We start from the raw sequence: 20,000 nt of genomic DNA, 5'->3' as shown, positions 1-20,000 counted from the left end.
CGCAAACAATGATTTCAATGATGATGATGAGGATAATGATGATGATGGTGATGATGATGATGATGATGATGACGATGATGATGATTTTGATAATGATGATGATGATGATAATAATAATAATAATAATAATAATAATAATAATAATAATAATAATAATAATAATAATAATAATAATAATAATAATAATAATGATAACGATTTGAACGAAATAATAAAAATAAAACAATTGTGACTTTAACCTACAGAAAATATAAAGACCATATAAAGCAACAACAGAAAAATAACACATTCAAAGCGAGCACAGATCTGCGAACACATAATATAAAGACATTTGGGAGAGAAAAAAACAGCCACGTAAACATCAAGTAAACATTAAAAACCACACAAATTATGGCAACACGATAAATATACTAAATGTTTAAAACTAAAGGTATCATAATATACAACATTATCAAGTGATTGTAATGTATCGGAAATGTCAAATTAATTGAGGTATTTGTGGATTTCCTACAAAATCCGAGCCATGGTATTGATGATGTTTATGTCAACAAATGATGATGAAATTGTAGGCAAGATGATATTATCATCATCATAACTACCAGATATGCTTTTATGGCTATAAACGACTATAAATCACAGATACGCTTTTACAGCTATATATATATATATATATATATATATATATATATATATATATATATATATATATATATATATATATATATATATATATGAGCCAAGGTCAAAAGGTGCCAATTTTTTTTCTCAAAATAAAAGTGACATAATAGCCCATTCATGTTTCTATATGTGTAGCAAAATCCCTGTACTTCATGAATCAAAGGCCCTTTATATACTTTAAGGTCTAACGCAGCATAATATCGTCAACAATACCTATAGGTTGCTGGTGTCACCTGTGACCGGTGACACCAAAATGAGACAAAAAACTCAATAACCCAATGATTTTTGTTGAGTATCAAACTTTATTTAGTAAGTTATAGACAAAAAGACACAATCAACAACAATCATAGTACAATAATATTACCAACTATTGGAGAAAATGTTGCTTTTTGGTGTCATCGGTCACAAGCAACATAGAATGCAAATATATTATTTCATAAAAATGTTTGTACATTAACAACAACAACAATATTGCATATGTTTATTACCAGCAATGTTCAGAAACTTTTGGAATAAGATGTTGGGAAATAATATGACCAAAGCATATCTTATTTAGCGACATTGTGTCACTTGTGACATTAGACCGATGACACTATTACTTATGTCACAAGCAATACCAAATTGCAATTTCGACAATATATCATTAATTTCAGTCAAACGAGTGTAATAACCACAGTTAAATATGAAATTTAATAATAATTCAGAAACCAAAGACTTCAAAAATAGAAGTATACATGGAAATTAGAGCATCTGAATGTGACTTGTGACATAAGACCGGTGACACCATTACTTATGTCACAAGCAACACCAAATCACACTTTCGTCCATACTATATCATTATTTTCAGTCAAAAAAGCACAATAACCTACTCTAAAATGAAAATCAATAATATTTTAAGAAACTAAATACTTTCAAATTGGAAATATACTTAGAAATTAGTAATACCATTGTTGCTATTACTTTGGCCAAAATCGGCACTAGAACGCAATTTTGCCTCAATAAATCAAGAATAGCAACTGAACACATGTAATATAGCCTGTTAAAATGTAATTCAATGACATTTCAAGCTTTGAAGAACATGAAAACAGAAATACATTAGAAACTTCAAACTTAAGTGTCACCTGTGACATTTTAACCAATGACACCAATGGTCACAAAAAGTACCAGAAGTCACACAAACACTAGATAAATATCAGCCATGGTAATGAATTCATGTAACCATACGGTAACCATCACCCTACTGCTCAAATCTGCTTGTTTGTAGTAATTTAGTGTGTTAATAGTAAATCAAATCAAATTTCTTGACAACCCTTCTTTTATCTGGATTCGTCAAAAGCTTGAGTTTTGTCTTTTTCTTGATTGATACAACCCTGAAACATAAAAAATTAGAATTACAAGGAAATAATTAATTGTGTCAAAATCATAGTCTTATGTGGGATGTCATAATATCATATTTGTAAATAGAATAACAGCTGAAAACATACTTTTTTGGTGGCACTTTGTAATATCCAATTTCAAGTGTTGCTTGTGACAATGTAAAATAGCGATGACACCAAAGTTCAACTTACCTTTTCTGCCTGGAGCCACGCTGGAAAGGCAAATGAAAGTGCTGACATTCAAAGACTGGTAAGAAGGGTGGATCAAAATTGCGAATCGCCATTTAACGAAACAAACCTCCACGTGTTCACGCATGCCATGTTGCTTGTGACAAATGACACCAAAACCAATAAACCTCAATATCGGCAAAACGGTATACATTTACTCCAAGATTTGAGTTCAGATAATAAATCTATGCTTTTTCTCATAATAAAATATTGTATAAACATTAAACATGAGCTTTAAAGTTTCGTGTCGCGTCTTAGTATTGTGCTGTGTTTGATGACACCAAAGGTCACAAGCAACACCAACTTTTTAAGAACTCTATATGAAATTTAATCAGATATGTAATATACTGCAATTGCGTTTAAAAGTAAATTTTGCCTTTATACTATTAGTCAAATTTCAATCACGTGAGCTAAAACATCACATTTAATTTCTACATGATTTCTAAAAAGGTGATGCGTTGACCTCGTTTTAAGCACATGCCAAACAGCATTCAAATTTCACTTTCAAGTTGTTTAATTCATATTCTGTTGAACAGAGTATGTTGAGCTATCTCATTTTATCTCTTCTTCAAATTATCAATTGATTCCAAGCATTAACCCAATGAAAACAGCCCATAATTAAGTAAAAATCAAATTTTCTTAACACTGGTATCAGGCGGGCACCTTTTGACCTTGGCTCATATATATATATATATATATATATATATATATATATATATATATATATATTATATATATATATATATTGGCTATACAGCACAGTGTTGCTGATTTTCACAGGTATTGTTTTGTGATTCAAAAAACAAGAATCAATTTTTTTTAACCTGGCCTATTAACTCGAAGTTATAATTCTCGATAGGTCTAAACAGTAGAGGGCATCAAAAAAATATGTATCTTTTTTCATCAAAATGAAGTCATAATATTTCGTTGTTCGTGAACATTTTTTCATTTCATTATCTTGCCCAGTTCACTTGTTTAGATTGGAATCAATTTTATACAAATTTGAAACGATATATATTTTTCATTTTAATTCAATACCGGATTCTTCCCTTGCAACATTTTATAATGACAAATTAAATAAGCTAATTTAGTGGTGGTTTAGAAATCTGTTTTTTTTTTAATTTAATTGAGCTTTATATAGCACAATATCCACTAAATGTGCTCAAAGCGCTTTACAATGGTCCCTGGTCAACAGCAACATTTAACATGTAGGACGGGACATGACGTCTGTTAGGCGATATTACAATTTTTCGGACAAAGACAACGCTGTTAACGGCCAGGTACTCATTTTACACCTGAGTACGGTGAGAGAATATGAGTAAAGAGCCTTTTCTAAGGACTCAACTATGCGCCGAGAGCGAGGCTCGAACCCTGGACCTTCCGATCCGAAAGCGAGTGTCATACCACTAGACCACATAGCCGAACAATTGATATTACGAGAATCTGGCACTGCATAAACGTTTAAAATCCCTTTGTCCTATTTCATAGGCCAGTATAATTGCACCTCTGGTCGATTAAACGTTGTCCCTTATATTTAAAAAAATGAAAATAATAGAACATTTTATTCAGTCTTTTTCAGTCTCTTAAAGAAGCACCCTGTAGATATGTGTTCACGGAGGCACAACAAAAGGTTATTCAATGTGGCTTCTCGTAACTATAACAATAGTCAACAGTATTTCAAGTGAGAACTCACTTTCCCATCGATAATTCTCTCAATTTCAATTTCGCATTTTGATTTTTAAAATGCGAATATTTTTTTAAAGCTTGTCAGGAGATGAATGAAACAATGTGAAACGCAATGAGCACGTTAATCCGTTGAAATGAGTTGTATATTTTTTCATTATATTTATAATCTTGTTTATTTATACTCTTATTTATCAATTGCATAGGAAATCAATGACAAAAAAATCACACATATATATCATATAAAGTGGGTTACGCAATTTCTCACAATTCATTTAACACCATGCCGACTGTAATGTTTATATATTATACGATTCTTTCATCTCTTTGTATTTATTAAACGAGTTATATTTATCGTGCCCAATAACACGAGCTTGCACGAGTTATAGCACGATAAACATATAACGAGTTTAATAAATACAAACAGATGAAAGAATACGCTTATTCCACCCCTCCAAGAAAGATTATTTGATATTTTGTTACCAAATAGTATGGTATTAGTACTTCTATTCACCATAATTTGAATCTTTCTCCATCTGCTTGAATGACAATTTAATTTGACCCAAAAACAAAAGCGCTGGAATTGTATTCATGAGCACCAAATGATTATTTTAGATCGCCAATCAGATGTCTTTTGGACAGTATTTCATACCAATAAAATGTGCATAAATATTCTGCAATCGTTGAATAATTTTTTTTTATTCTACGCGTTTGAAGGATTATTCAACGATTACGTATTTATTAAGAAATGGTAGGGTTTTCCAATGAGAGGGGTGGAATAATAGTATTTTAGCAATATGTATTTTGCTTCCATGTTTCATTTTGATAACCTATGTTCGTAACGTTATTCATTATCCGTAAACGCTTTGAGATGCTTGATTCATGGTGAACAAGTGTCATTTATATATATATATATATATATATATATATATATATATATATATATATATATATATATATATATATATATAAAGGTGGGCGATCAGTGATCAGTACTCACAAAAGTCCATCTGACAGATTATAACATTTAAGGTTAATCATATTATCTGTATGCGGTGCTACCAGATCAACAGGCGAGTATTTTATCTGAACTCGTACCATTAATAGTTTCGGATTAGCTAAATTCAGTTACAGCGCGTGACCAGAATGATTCAAAGCTATAAATCGATTGAAAATGACGTCACTCGCTTATTTGTCATTGTTTTATCCAGCCGTTTTATGAGTAGTTCTCACTAAATTGTATTAATCAGACTAAAAATATTTAATGTTACACGTAGTTTTGTGTGTTGGTACATTATATCCGGCTGGCGGACGTTATGAGTATTTTAACTAAACGCAAAGCATCAATAGATAGAACGAAGGTGACGTCACTCACTTCTTTGTTATTGTTTTAGCCAGTCTTTTTTTTAAGAGTAGTTCTCAGTCCTGGGTACAGCTGGGGCGACCATCCCCAACCCAGCGCGTCCACAGGTGGCGGATCGTGGAACGGCCTACAGATCCTGATCTATAGGTTAGCTGTAAAGCCGCGGACCAACTGGCGATAGTCGTGGAGAGTGAGGTTGGGTAGTCTGGCAGCACAGCTACACATACAAAATGCCTCATATACTCTATGAAGGGACTATCAAGGTGAATGGGAGGCGCCTTAAAACCTGCCAAATGCTCCCACTGCCCTGTGGGTTATGACCGGGAGGTCAAAAGGCTATGGAGTAAACCAGATAAAAATCCGTCAGAAGGCAACGGGAAACCACTGACGTATCATCCCAAGATCGTCATGATGTCCGTCCAAGCGAATCTAGTCAACGACGTCAATGGATGTTTTTCGAGCAACTCGATTACAGCCTCGTCCGGTAGAGATAGTCATGCAGGTGAACAGGTGACTCTCGACCGTCATCCAGCTACTGTGCACCACCAAACATTACGAACAGCAACATGGAATGTAAGAAGTCTGTACCAGAAAGGAAAATTATCCGCCACCCTGGTTTGGAAATACTCGCCTTGACTGGAAAGATGAATGGAAAAAGAATAAGAGGAAGACAAAGAATAACGTATTTGAAAGGGATAAGAACTTGGACAGATGAAGCTGAGAAAGGTGGCGCGGCTTTAATAGAATTGGCAAGAGATAGATCAGCTTGGCGGAAGATGACCTCCGACGTCTGCTTCAGATATGGAACTACATGAGATGAGTTCTCAGTCAATTGTATCAATCAGATTTTTAAAGGTTTCACTGCAAAAATACTAATTATAGGGGTCGGAAATCATTTTTCTGTTTTTGGTTTTTATATGAGCTTTATTTATTCAGCTTTACAATTTTGTAACAATCATGACGAAATTATAAGGTTTTCTTAATTAAAATGGGCATTTTGTAGGCCTACCCACACAAAAAAATATAAACATTGAGCTAAGTTTTCCAAAACTGGGATTGTTTGGGTCATAGATACGATGCCCTCCATGGTAGAAAGTCCCTAGTTACCATATATCAAACGAAAGGTCAATCTCTGTTCTATCTGATTTTGTCAACATCTAAGCACTAATCAGAATGGCTCCTTTATAAATCTTCTACCAATGAAGGTCATTTTACAATCATAAATATGTGTGGTTGTATGCTGCTTTCTGATTGGCTGCCAGCATAAGTTAGTATTGTAAGCTATTTTATGATTGGCTGAGTAAATCCAAGATGGCGGTATGGTCGAGGCACCAGATATAAACTCTAGAATCTCAAAGCGTGCTTTCTTTCCAAATTGTTTGTGAAGATTGAACAAGTGGATTACCTTTTCATTTATATTTGTGGTGAAAATATATCCAAGAATATTAATTTAATATTTTTGTGAAGTGTGTGATATTTATATCAGTAAAGACTTCGCATAAATCTAGATTGACAGGTTAGTGTGTTAGCGAGTGTTTACAATTTCATTGTGTTGATTCTAGACAGACTCGAGATTTGGTATTGGGGAATTATAGTAGACGTCTAACTAGTATCAAAACCTATTTAAATTTTAATCAATTAAATTAACCTGTATTAAAATACAAGTATTACGTTATAATTTTTCTAATAAACTCGTAGTTAGACAAGTTAAAAGTAAGTGAAAGCAAAGATGGCATCTGTTCCAAAGAAAAAATATCAAAGAAAAGACAGGCCTAAAAAACGAAAATTTCATGGCAATAGGTATACATTGAATAATGAACCAAACGCAAAATTTAGATTAACAGAAGAAAATACTGATGAGATTCAGTCTGAATGTAATGAAAATAAAACAGCATCAGTCTTAAAATTGAATGACAGTGTAAACAAAATTGGCAATGACAAATTGGAATTAGAAGACAGCTCAGAATTAGAAGGTTATAGATTGATTGATGCAACTAGTCTTGTAAATTTTATAACACAGTTTCCTTGTAAGTTCTGCTGTTCATTTAGTAAGAGAGAAAGAGGTGAAGTTTGTAAACCATCTTACACAATTAAAGAACAATTAAAAGGAGTCACTTCTATCATCAACCTCACCTGTGACTATTGTGACAACATAATATCTTTAAATTCTTCACCAAATGAAAACCTAAACATGAGATTCCTGTTTTCCATGTATGCCATAGGTGTAAACAATGAAAAAAGTAACAGATTCCTAGCCAATATGAATATGCCTAATTTTGTTTCCACAAATATGTCATCTAAGTACAAAAAAAATATTCATGAAGCAACAAGTCAAGTAGCTTTGCAAAGTATGGAACAAGCAGCAAAAGAATTATATAATGGTAATGATGGTAGTAAAGAAGTAGGTGTATCTTGTGATGGTACATGGCAGAGAAGAGGTTTTGTAAGTAAGAATGGAGTTGCCACCACAGTGTCAGTAAATCCTAGAGGCCCAGCTAAAGTTGTAGATGTCGAAGTATTGTCTAATTATTGTGATGCATGTGCTAAGGCTAAGGCCAGAATGGAAGATTCAGAATTTGTACAATTTAAATCCACACATAACTGTCAAAAGAATCATGATGGGACAGCAGGTAGTATGGAATCAGATGGAATGCTAAAGATATTTAGAAGGTCATCAGAAAAATATGGGCTTCAGTACACAAAATATCTTGGGGATGGTGATAGCAAATCATTCAAGACTGTAGCAGAGAGTAATGTCTATGACGGTAAAGAAATAGTCAAGTTAGAATGTTGTGGACATGTACAAAAAAGAATGGGAAAGCGTTTGATGGATAAAGTAAATCAGTGTAAGGGGAAAAAGTATGAAGAGAATGGGAAGCATTACACTGGTATTGGTGGGGCAGGCAGGCTGACTGCTAAGGCTATCAAAAGAATACAGGGCCATTATGGAGGAGCAATTAGAAAAAATACAGGTGACTTAGAGGGGATGAGGAAAAGCATTATGGCAATTTTATTTCATAGAGGAGGGGATCATAAGCTGTGTGGCAGTTGGTGTAAAGGAGATAATAAAAACATGTTACCAAAATTTGTAATTAGTGAAATAGAACCAGTATTTAGGGATCTTTCAAATGACCAGCTGCTAAAGAAATGTTTACATGGAGGTACACAAAATAATAATGAATCATTCCACAATTTAATCTGGAACAGATGCCCAAAATCAGTTTTTGTAGGAAGAGAGAGGTTAGAAATTGCTGTAAATGATGCCATTGTAGTTTACAATGATGGGGAATTGGGAAGAGTCGGTATTTTTGAAAAGTTAGGATTGAAGTGTGGTAGGTTTTCTATTTCAGGATTTCGCAAGTTGGATTCGAAACGGATAAAAAAATCAAATTATAATTCAAAAATGGATATAAAAATTAAAAGACAGCAGAAACAGCAAGTAAACATAGCATCAGATAACACTTATTTAGCAGGGGGATTTTAATAATAAGGTAAGATTTTACTCTTTCGTGTTGTTAAAATCTTCGAGTGCGATTTGTCGCAATTTTTCATTTTTGCACTCCGCAACATGGTTTAGACCAAATATCTAAAGAACTTTCCATCTAATCTTTCTACATTTTGGCTAGAGAGAGGTTAGAAATTGCTATAAATGATGCTGTTGTAGTTTACAATGATATGGAATTGGGAAGAATCAGTATTTTTGAAAAGTTAGGAATAAAGTGCGGTAGGTTTTTCATTTCAGGATTTCGCAGGTTGGGTTCGAACGGATAAAAAAAATCAAATTATAATTCAAAAATGGATATAAAAATTAAAAGACAACAGAAACAGCAAGTAAACATAGCATCAGATAATACTTATGTGGCTGGGAGCTTTTAAGGTAAGAATTTACACTCTTTCGTGTTGTTAAAATCTTTGAGTGCGATTTGTCGCAATTTTTCATTTTCGCACTCCGCAACATGGTTTAGACCAAATATCTAAAAAACTATCCATCTAATCTTTTTAAATTTTGGCATACTCATTAATCATGGTATTATAATGATTTTGTTCTGTCACTTTGCAGATTTATTCAATACTTTCAAATTTATACCATTTGTTTGCAGCCCCACCCCTAATTTTTAATTTCTCTGAAGAGGTCAAATTTTAAAAAATTCATTACAAAGAATATTTTTCATGTATCAACATGATTCTAGGTCACAATAATTTTCATTATTACAAGTTAATTTGAGCCAAGTTTGAAATTGGTTGAAGTAATAGTTTCTTTAAAATCATGACTAAAATATGTGTTACTATTTATAGTAACATCCTATTTTAAACATACAAAATAACATTTTTTGAAAATTTTCAACATTGGATATGTTACTATGCATATAGAAGTACATAATACCCAATTAAAAAGTTCATATACCCCTTTGGTTTAAAAAATAGAAATTTCAGTGAAACCTCCCCTCATAATTTTGTGTGTTAGCACGTTATATCCGGCTGGCGGATGTTGTGTGATTTTTGGGTAAACGCAATGTATCAATTGAGTGAATGCGTTTACTACCTACTTCAGTTCCTTGGTTAATGACCAAGTAATAAGTAATTGACCCAGATATACGAGACGCGTGTCAGTTTTATGGTGACATATCGCTTTAATAATAATAATAATAATAATAATAATAATAATACTTTATTGCATCCCAAAAAGGAAATTTTTTGTACAGACGTGTTATAATTTACACATAAGATAAAAATACAATGGAAATAGGATGTATATATATAAAAAAGGAGCAGCTCTATAACCAGAGCTGCGCTTTATAATATGAATAATTTCAAACACTGTAAAATAGTTAAAACTGTCACTATAAATTGAAAATTGAAAAGATTGCAAAACAAATAAATTAATAAATTAATATTTATATTTTAAAAAAGTAAAAATGAGAAATAATTATATAAAATGATTATTGCTTGTTGTTATAAAGCCTAATACTGGACGGCAGAAAAGATTTTCGGTGTCTCTCTGTTTTCGTTGAAATAGAGAAAGGGCGACCACTTCTTTCTGACATAATAATTGATGGTCTTAGTGGATGATACTGGTCATTTAATATTTTAGTTATTTTATTTATACAAAATTTCTCGTATAAAAGATCTACATCGTCAACATCATTTATATAGCGTTTAATGGATTTTTTAATATTTGAATTTATTTTGTTCCTTTCCACTGCTAAGCAATTGCCTCCCCAAGCTGTTATACAAAATGACAAAACACTTTCGATTACTGCTCTATAAAATAATGTGCAGAGGGTTTTATCTATTCTAAACTGAGAGAGTTTTGATAAAAAATATGTACGTCTGCACATCTTATGCCTAATTATTTTCAAGTGTTCATCCCACTTAGTGTGATTTATCAGATTGTTTCCTTCGTAGAAATTATCAAGTCCATTACAAGTTTTATTTATTTGTGAGCTGTCCCTATTATGGTGTCCACTGTGATGGACACAACAAAGGAAAACAAGTTCAAGTTCAAGCTTATTTACAGGCTTTCACCAATTGGATTAAATAGTCTGATTGATGTCACGTCGCCCAGCAACGGCGAGCAGCGTGGTTCTAAACAAAGAAAATTGGTAATTTTTATTCTTCATGCTGGCTAGAATGTTTCATATGTCATGTGATTATAATGTATAAAAGTCAAAACATGATCATATTTATAAGGTTTTTCTCCTCTGGACGCACTTTTATGCTCGTTGGAGAAATATTTCATAAGCGCGTCCGCCACTGTTCCGATAGTTTTGAGCCAGTTACTAAGTTACTATGCGTCATTACGAGGGAAGTGGCCTCATGACTGTTGAAGCCAATTACCATTTACAATAAGAATATCTTAAATAACAAATGAATCGATACAACGGTTATTAACGTAATAAATACATATGTATATATGTGAGTAGATAAATAAATAAATAGATAAATAAACAAGTACATAGTAATTTTTTTTATAAAGAAAGAAATAATAAACAGAATAAACTAAAGTAAAAATATCGTTTCATAGAATACTTAAATATAATCAATCAATCTCTCTCTCTCTCTCTCTCTCTCTCTCTCTCTCTCTCTCTCTCTCTCTCTCTCTCTCTCTCTTTCTCTCTCTCTCTCTCTCTCTCTCTCTGTGTGTGTGTGTGTGTGTGTAGAAGAAATGTGAACTCCGTTTCATCTTTGTATATGTTTTCCTGTATTTCTTTCTTTTTTATTTTTGCACAGCCATTCCCTGCTTTCTTTGCTTCGTTCTTTATTAATTTGCTCAGGCCTTAAACTCTAAACTTTCTCTAAACTCTTATTTGGCTGCCACACTCTTTGTTATACCACTTATTCAATTCCACTATTCTGTTCTCCTTCACTCAACCATTGGTATTATATTATATTGTGCCATGTTGTTTTTGCTAAACTATTCCATTCTTATCTTTGGACAACACTCTTCTCTTTTATATTCCTTTTTGCTTGTATAGTACCATTCACTCTCGTTTATCTCATTCTAAGAGTCAATATTATTCCATACTCGTCCTAAGAGCAAATAAAACTATTCTATATACTGACATTTCATTGACATTTCACTTTTTTGAAAGACTTGTCTATCACACATGACCAAACAAATCTACTCGTTCCATTATTGTAACGAATGATTGTATATTCTATCAATTTATCCTACCCCGTTATTCCATTTCGTCATATTACAATATCACATGCATAACATAGACGTCTAGTAATAATATTAATCCATTCTCGTTTACTTTTTGTCAATATTTTTTTACACGTTTAACTGCCATAAAATTGATACAAAATCTTGTTCAGACATGACAATTTTGTTGAATTAATCTGCAGGATCAAGTAACCCACTGTCTATATCATTTACAATCATAAATTTTCCTCTCTCGGTCGTCCTTGCATTCATGTTTCGTGCTTTAATAAGTATAATCAATTCCTCTAAAACGGACGGGCAGAGGGGTAGAGGGTTTGCCTTGCACGGACTTCTGTAGATGCGTGGGGTATTAGGTCAGTACAGTAATGAGTAAAATTCTCCCTCTCTCTCTCTCTCTCTCTCTCTCTCTCTCTCTCTCTCTCTCTCTCTCTCTCTCTCACTCCCCCCCCCTTCTCCCTCTTTTATCTATTGGTTACAAGACGAAATAATCATCAGTTAGCTACCGTAAATGGTTACCATTGTATTATTGTGGTTATTTCCTCGGATAAGTAATACTATATAGGAAAAAATAAAAGTGCTAAAAACGCACTCTTATGATAAATTGCCAGAGTACGAGTGGTTCTATAGCAGGTGTCATTTATATGGGTCATAGCTACCTATTATGCCAATTTTCTGGATTTCAACCTCAATGTGCACGGCTTTAGTCTGATTTTCCCTAATACAATGAATATGAAGAAAACATATATTTTACTCAGTTATTTCCCTTGTTTAATATAGCTGTAATAGGTAAAATCTAAGGCCTTAAACCGATACGTTATGATTGATTGCATGAGTGGTTCTATATCAGATATTTTTTCTATGGGTCTTAGCAACCTGTATGCAAATGTTCATGCTTTGAATCCGAATTTGCACAGTTTTAGCCTAATTCCCTCAACTATTGTAGATAAGCTAAGTCTCATGCGCACAAATATTTTAATGATATTTTCATACCGGCCAAAATGATTTTTGTCTATCTTTCTAATTGCAAATCTTATCCTAAGTGACGCAAGTTTATATCTTTAATAAGAATTCCATTTTCAACATCAGGCTAACCCCGGCACCCGATTTAAAGCTATGGGGCATCCAGCTGAATATGTGTATTGGCCTGGGAAAACATACCAAATGTCGCTGAACCTAGTTTTGAACTAGAAGGTAAATAAAGGGGGGGGGGGGGGAGAGAGAGAGAGAGAGAGAGAGAGAGAGAGAGAGAGAGAGAGAGAGAGGGGGGGGGCGACATTCCAACATAATATCTTGTAATTTTTTCTACTTCCAAAATAACGGAAGGATAAAGAATGGTAAGGGGGGGGGGGGGGGGGGGGGGGAGATGACCCAAAACAGTCATCATCAATATGTTTTATAAACGTCCACCAGGACCCAACAAATCAGAAAATGAAGGTCAGTTTCTCGTTCCAAAGCATCGTCGCATATTCTCACTCTTTTAACTTTACTACTAAGTCGATATCTCATCCTTGACATAAAGAGCCATCAATCTAGGTTAAATACATAATCCTCTAAAGAGACTAGGGATTCTATACTGGACGTTGTAAACAACGTGAGACAAAGGACAAACAACCAAGTTGTTGGGTGGAATGAAGGAGCATCGAATTAGAGGAGGTGTCCAGTTGCGAAATCATAAGATATTTGTACAAACTGACTAGGCTTTCAGTTATCAGATTATAAATATGAAGTAAGCGAGCCAAAAGTTTTAAAAATTTCGAACGTAGATTAATGTTAATATGATGACGCATCTAAAAAAGCAGTCACGGTGATGATTCATCATTCTTTGAAATAACTACACCACATTGTAGCACCTTAGCTACTTAATATCCATAAATTGATTTCTAACCAGAGTAGAATTGGTGTCTTTTTCCTGACACGCCCACCCAACCAGAAGTGGCTTGATATATCAGCAGATCATGCAGACAGTACTTTTCGATAACGAAGCGTCAAACCCAAAAAGCAGCAAGCAATATTTACTGTCTAGATAACGTTACCAAAGAAGGACTGTTTTTATTTTGTTTTCAAAATTTAACAAAATTTGAGGTATAACGAGTGCTTGAAACCCCGAAAAACATGACATAAATCTTTGGCTGAAACGGGAAAGACTACGTATATCCCTTGGGGAGGGGGAGGCAGATGGTTTCCACGTTGTGTTTAAGCCGCTTAATGAAATTCAATAATTATATTATAAATGAGAACACCCCCCCCCCCCAAACAAAAAGGGAACAAAAAACCAGACAAACAACAAAGTGAAGAAAAACATCTTTTTAACAATATTTGAATAACATTTTTGAAAAAATTCTTGGAATATTTAAAAAAGCAAAAACTGTTAAATCTAAACACAGATGTCATGGCGTTTAAAAAGCAGTCAGAATGTCTTGACTTATGATTTCCTACGTCATAGGTGATGACATAATAGATTGAAAAGACAGAAATGGTAATACACCGGTCAAAAATTAAATATCATTTTCCAGAATTTGGGGAGGAGGAGGTGGTAAAGTCGTTTCTTAACCAATTTGTAAACAACCCCGATTTTCAAGTATCTCTTCTTGTACATTGAAAATTACAAAAACCAAATTAAAGTTCCGGAGAGAAACTATTTCTCATTTATTTCGAAATTTGAAAATATTCCCCAGGGATGTAACCCACCCACTATACAACAAAAGCTGTGTCGTAAAAAAAAAGTATGAACTTAGATAAATAATCAAATTCTACAAGTCATCAGATAGTAACGAGAAGATACTATATAAACTTAACAATTAACAAATACACAATACATCACAACATAATAATATGAAACAGGAAAATCTACATACATCATTATGAATGAAATAATGAATGAATGAAAACACATATGGAAGTATAAAAACATACGCTTTACCTCACAGAACAAGAATAAGAATGTGAAATATGGATGGTACATTCAACATAAAGAATGGAATAAAGCATGATTATAATATGACCAATATTACCTCTGGGTATACCATTACAGCCATGCTCTAAAACAAGCGAATGCATGCGAAGAAATGAAGAGAAGAATGAAGATGATGTAGCTTTTAAAGATAATGTGTCACAATAATCAAACAATAAATTCATTGATCCTCAGCTAAATCGTAACCCAAATCCAAGATGAGTCATTTATAAAACGTAACCTTGAAGATGGCAACAAAATCTAGTTCAAAATTTTTAAAAATAGTTCAAAAAATCTAGTTCAAAATATATATCTTATTATCATTGGTGTTTTATTAGTACATATGTATTTTTCATTGGAATGGGGCCAAAGTTCGGTGTTTAATATACAAGATAAACAATATCAATGACGTTATTTAAGGGTTTTAAATATTTTTTAAGAGATTGAGCTATATCACATCATCGAGTAGTCAAACAACTTCAACCAATCTGTTTATAATGCTGCCGTATACAAACAAAACGCTATTATTTCTAATAATAACAATGTACCAGTCTGGAATTATGTCGGAATGAACCACTGTGTAAAAAGTAAAAGTGAATCGGATTAGGATATTGAAGGCTTTTTTTTTTTACGTAGAAGAAACAAAACCCACTCTCCTCACTAATGGCATTTGTTTCGATTGCAGTCTGTGGACATTTAATGCAAAGCGATACGTGGGTGCCGTTCATTAAATTAAACCGAGTCATAAACGAAATATTAACAAGTGGGTGTGTGATGCAAAGCGGCACGAGGGCACACGGTACAGTGTCGAAAATGATGTTCCGTTCAGCATAGTATGGGGAAGTGGGGTAGCCCCTGTCAGGTGCATACTGAACGGTGCCCCAAGTGCGAGTCGAAACAAGTCCCAGCAACTCTTGTATTGAGCTGACTTCGCTTCAGACATGATCGCACTTACGAGGTTAAAGTCGCCTTGGAAATTTTCGGCCCCTCGTCGTCTTCTCGAAATTGGGACAGAAGCTGCCGAACTTCTGTACCGGCAACGGGGGACAATGGGTGACTACAAACAGGCTAATCTGAAGATCCTGTCTAACAACGGCCATGCTTCATCCGTGAGGGCTTTCCATCTCTTCCACATGTTCACATTGTGGCAAAGAGCCTGAAACGGCAGAGCATTTGGTTTTGCATTGTGACGCGGCTTCCGAGCAGGTTAGCGATTGTATACGAAAGCGGTAACGATTTCGCCTCCTGGATTGAACCTCATAATATTGTCGTGTTAGATAATTAGAAGCAGCTGCCACATGGATATAGGGTGATTTATTTGTAGTGAGATACAGCCAGAGCACAGCCGTACTCCCCCTCATATAAGATTTGCAACCTTTGCTTGGAAGAAACATTAGACATCATCACAAGAACCCAACCGAAGAAACGAGCTTACATCTTCATGCAGACATTTATGTAATTATTAATCACCATAACTGCGAATACGAAAACGTACAATACCAACCGAAATAAATAAAATGATGAGAGGGAATGCTCGAAACAATATTTAGAAGTTGATCATAATTATACTTGAACTATTTTATAAATAGCTCCTTTTATCATAAAGGTGAGCACTATTACTTCGTGGTTTTTAATTTTATAACCATATATATATATATGTATATATATATATGGATGGATGGATGAATTTTATTATTTATCAACCGGTTGTCTTTTATGAATATCTACGATATTAATCTATCTAAAAAGAACTCAAAAACACTCATTTTCATAAAACTGTACGAGTATTTGCAAATATTTAAATTGATTTTGGAACCATTAGTCATCGAAGGTAGAGATCCATTTTACATTCACGAGATGTAATTCTAAATAGAGTCAAGATATAGATTTCGTCATGGAATAAAGATGTTATTTAGTGCCCGCCTTTTAATCATATCATACAAAACACAATCGCAATAAAGGTTATTCACCCTATATGAGCATGAGGTAAAACAATATTTTCAAGAGATGGCGAGATGGCACGCGTTCTACCATCCACAGCGAAAGATGATATAATAATGAGTTCCATTAGTAAAATAACCCCATCACGAGTAAAACTTATTTAAATACACCATTAGGTTTACATCATTGTGATCAGTTTACCAAATCGAGATGACATTTATACATGTATATATATATATATATATATATATATATATATATATATATATATATATATATATATATATATATATATTTATATAATATACACACATATATATATATATATATAATATATATATATATATATATATATATATATACATATGGAGATAGTGAGGAGAGAGAGAGAGAGAGAGAGAGAGAGAGAGAGAGAGAGAGAGAGAGAGAGAGAGAGAGAGAGAGAGAGAGAGAGAGAGAGAGAGAGAGATACATATGTATATTAATAAAATGCCATGCCAAACAGAGGTAAAAATCAGTCAGTATTTTGATGACGTCATTCATCGTGTTAGTTTTATTATTATTATTATTGTAATACGACGATCCTTTGAGATAAACATGCAGACACATGGCATAAAACGTGATGCGAATCTTGCAGTCATGTCAAAGGAAAGCTTGCGTCTGTGCCGGCGAGTACATATTAGCAGCTCTGATAACTGAACGAAAATATGGGCTTGATTTAACATTGTTTCAATGGACAATATTTCGCGTTGGTTCCAGAGTATTTCCACGACAACAATGAGCCCCTAGAAGTTTGGGTTATCAGACCTGTAAATAAGTACACGTTGTCTTCGCTCATTCCTGCGAAAACTGGCGACTTAACCCTTTCCTTACCAGCCATTTTCAGGATTTTCCCCAAAACTTCACACCCAACTAACACAAAATATACTCTTTATCACTCAAACACAATAGCAGTAAAGTTATTCCGATGCATAATTTTTTAGCAAAACATGCTCTACAACACATTGTTTTATGATCTATAAAACAGTGGGTATTTTACTTAACACATACCATCGATAGTAAAACCTGTGTAGTTTGCTGTGTCTACCAATCACTGCCATTGTTTACATGATGACGATTGTCCGAAAGGCGTGGTTATCTAACGGTTAATTCATGGAGAGGTTGCAGGATATTATATATTTCAGCAGCCTTGCATGAAAGGCAATTATTACCGGGAGTGGGATTTGACAAATTACAGTACGAGGGAATGGCTGTTCGTGCAATGACATGCTATCTCTTGTTTTATTACCTTTTTCCTTGTCTGTGACTAGAGATAAAATGTTGCATCGTATAGCATATATATATATATATATATATATATATATATATATATATATATATATATATATATATATATCTGTATGTTATACAAGCATGATATATATATATATATATATATGTTTATATATCATACATGCATATATATATATATATATATATATATATATAATATATATACATATATATATATATATATATATATATATATATATATATATATATATATATATATATATATATTTCATGCATATATAAAATACAAACACAAACACATCCACACAAAAAAAAAAACATAATTACAAACACACGAAGCATATATCATCACTTAAGCCATGTGAAGTCGAGAATTCTTTTTTCTTCTGATATCCACGTCCACCCAGCAGTGATTGGATAGCTGGATCTGTTAGATCTGGCGGAAAGTACTTTGCTATAGACTAGCGTCCTGCACAAAGGGTAGCAAATAATTGATGTCATCTGATTCGCACTATAGAAACCGATTCCACGGGCCTAATGGCTCAGAAAGACTGCTAAGCTGTCTGAAGTAAATGTTGATCTCGTTTTAACTAACCTTGCGGATGAAATTGAGGAAAAAGTTTAAGAAGACATATGCGTAGTTCTTATAATATAAATTGGTCAATAATAATAATAATAATAATAAAATAATAATAATAATAATAATAATAATATAATAATAATAATAATAATAATATAATAATAATAATAATAATAATAATAATAATAATAATAATAATAATAATAATAATAATAATATCTATTATAGCCACATTTCACCAGTCAAATAATTACCACCATTATGGGGTCATTACCATGACAGAACTCTTTCCTGACATTATTGTAACTAAACTACATACTTACAATAACGTCAAATATTATTGTTCATGTGAAATAAATCATGTTCACCAATATTCACTAAAATAACATCTCGTTACATCGACTGATAATTTCTAAAGGAGAAAGCTAATAATTACAGATAAATCTATATTTACCCTTTGAATCTTCCAATCAAGTCTAAATTATATAAATTATAACTTTCAAAACTAGCCAAACCTTTAATGGATTAATCAGCAGAATGTATCTCGTGCACAAAAGCAAACGTGATTGTGAAAAGAAAGTTTTTTTGTTTCATATTGACTATGAAAAAGAAATAATGGGAAACAATGCCGATTTGCCCTTTAACTCTCTCCTTACCACCTAAAGCAAAATCGTCACATTTGTTACGACACAATCTACATTTTTCTTATTCAGATTTATTTTGTACATCAGAAACTTTGAATAATGATCTTTGTTTTAATTATTAAGAACATAAGGTTGTTTTGTAGAGCGCTTGTTTTGAGTTTTAAAAATCAATTTTTCCGCTGGGAAAGCCTGCCATTTTGGGAAAATACTGAAAATGATCGGTAAGGAGAGAGTTAAAAGCTTGATTGATTTTATTTTATTCGGGTAAAACATTTCTCCAAAATCATTATTTTTGCGGTTTTAATTAAAGACATTGCCCTTTTCGCGGTCTAGGCTTCAAGAAAGCTGACCACATCAATGTCACTGCTCTCTTGGGAGAAAACGACATGGTCTGATGATATTCAATAAGAATAAACAGAATCCCGCCTGTAAAAAGGTTAAGTTAAATAAATAATTATTCTCACCTCTGAGATTCGACCGTCAATTTGTGTTTCCAGGTTGTTCAGCTTTTGCTTGACACTCTGCAGTCTAGCATCCATGTCCGTCATGGATCGGGTGGTGGCTTGTTCTGACGTGTTGATCATTGCCTTCATCTCG

The 20,000-nt window shown here is 33.2% G+C and overlaps 2 protein-coding genes across 9 annotated transcripts in view; one reads left to right on the top strand and one right to left on the bottom strand.

Annotated features, from left to right (window-relative positions):
* The window catches only part of LOC144972762 (coiled-coil domain-containing protein 154-like), a 105,159-nt gene that overhangs the window by 38,028 nt on the left and 47,131 nt on the right, over positions 1-20,000 (bottom strand). For 5 of the 8 annotated variants that reach the window (XM_078914369.1, XM_078914372.1, XM_078914368.1 and 2 more), the window contains exons 11-12: positions 19,868-20,000; positions 15,007-15,033 (exon numbers count right to left, since the gene is read on the bottom strand). The exon at positions 19,868-20,000 is cut by the window's right edge and continues 8 nt beyond it. In XM_078914369.1, the coding sequence (XP_078770495.1) occupies positions 15,007-15,033; positions 19,868-20,000 (160 nt within the window). The remainder of the gene's footprint in view (positions 1-15,006; positions 15,034-19,867) is intronic. The other 3 variants (XM_078914370.1, XM_078914373.1, XM_078914367.1) reach the window with 1 other exon arrangement.
* LOC144972764 (uncharacterized) lies at positions 6,921-19,988 on the top strand. Its single transcript, XM_078914378.1, has 2 exons — positions 6,921-8,819; positions 19,901-19,988. The coding sequence occupies exon 1, from the start codon at positions 7,058-7,060 to the stop codon at positions 8,810-8,812; it is 1,755 nt and encodes a 584-aa protein (XP_078770504.1). The 5' UTR covers positions 6,921-7,057; the 3' UTR covers positions 8,813-8,819; positions 19,901-19,988.

Source organism: Berghia stephanieae, chromosome 5 (genome assembly GCF_034508935.2).
Source record: "Berghia stephanieae isolate SIO BIC M18660-M18661 chromosome 5, UCSD_Bste_1.3, whole genome shotgun sequence".
NCBI lineage: Eukaryota > Metazoa > Mollusca > Gastropoda > Nudibranchia > Aeolidiidae > Berghia > Berghia stephanieae.
Note: the sequence above shows the minus strand (reverse complement) of the source record. Positions and strands in the feature narration are given on the sequence as shown.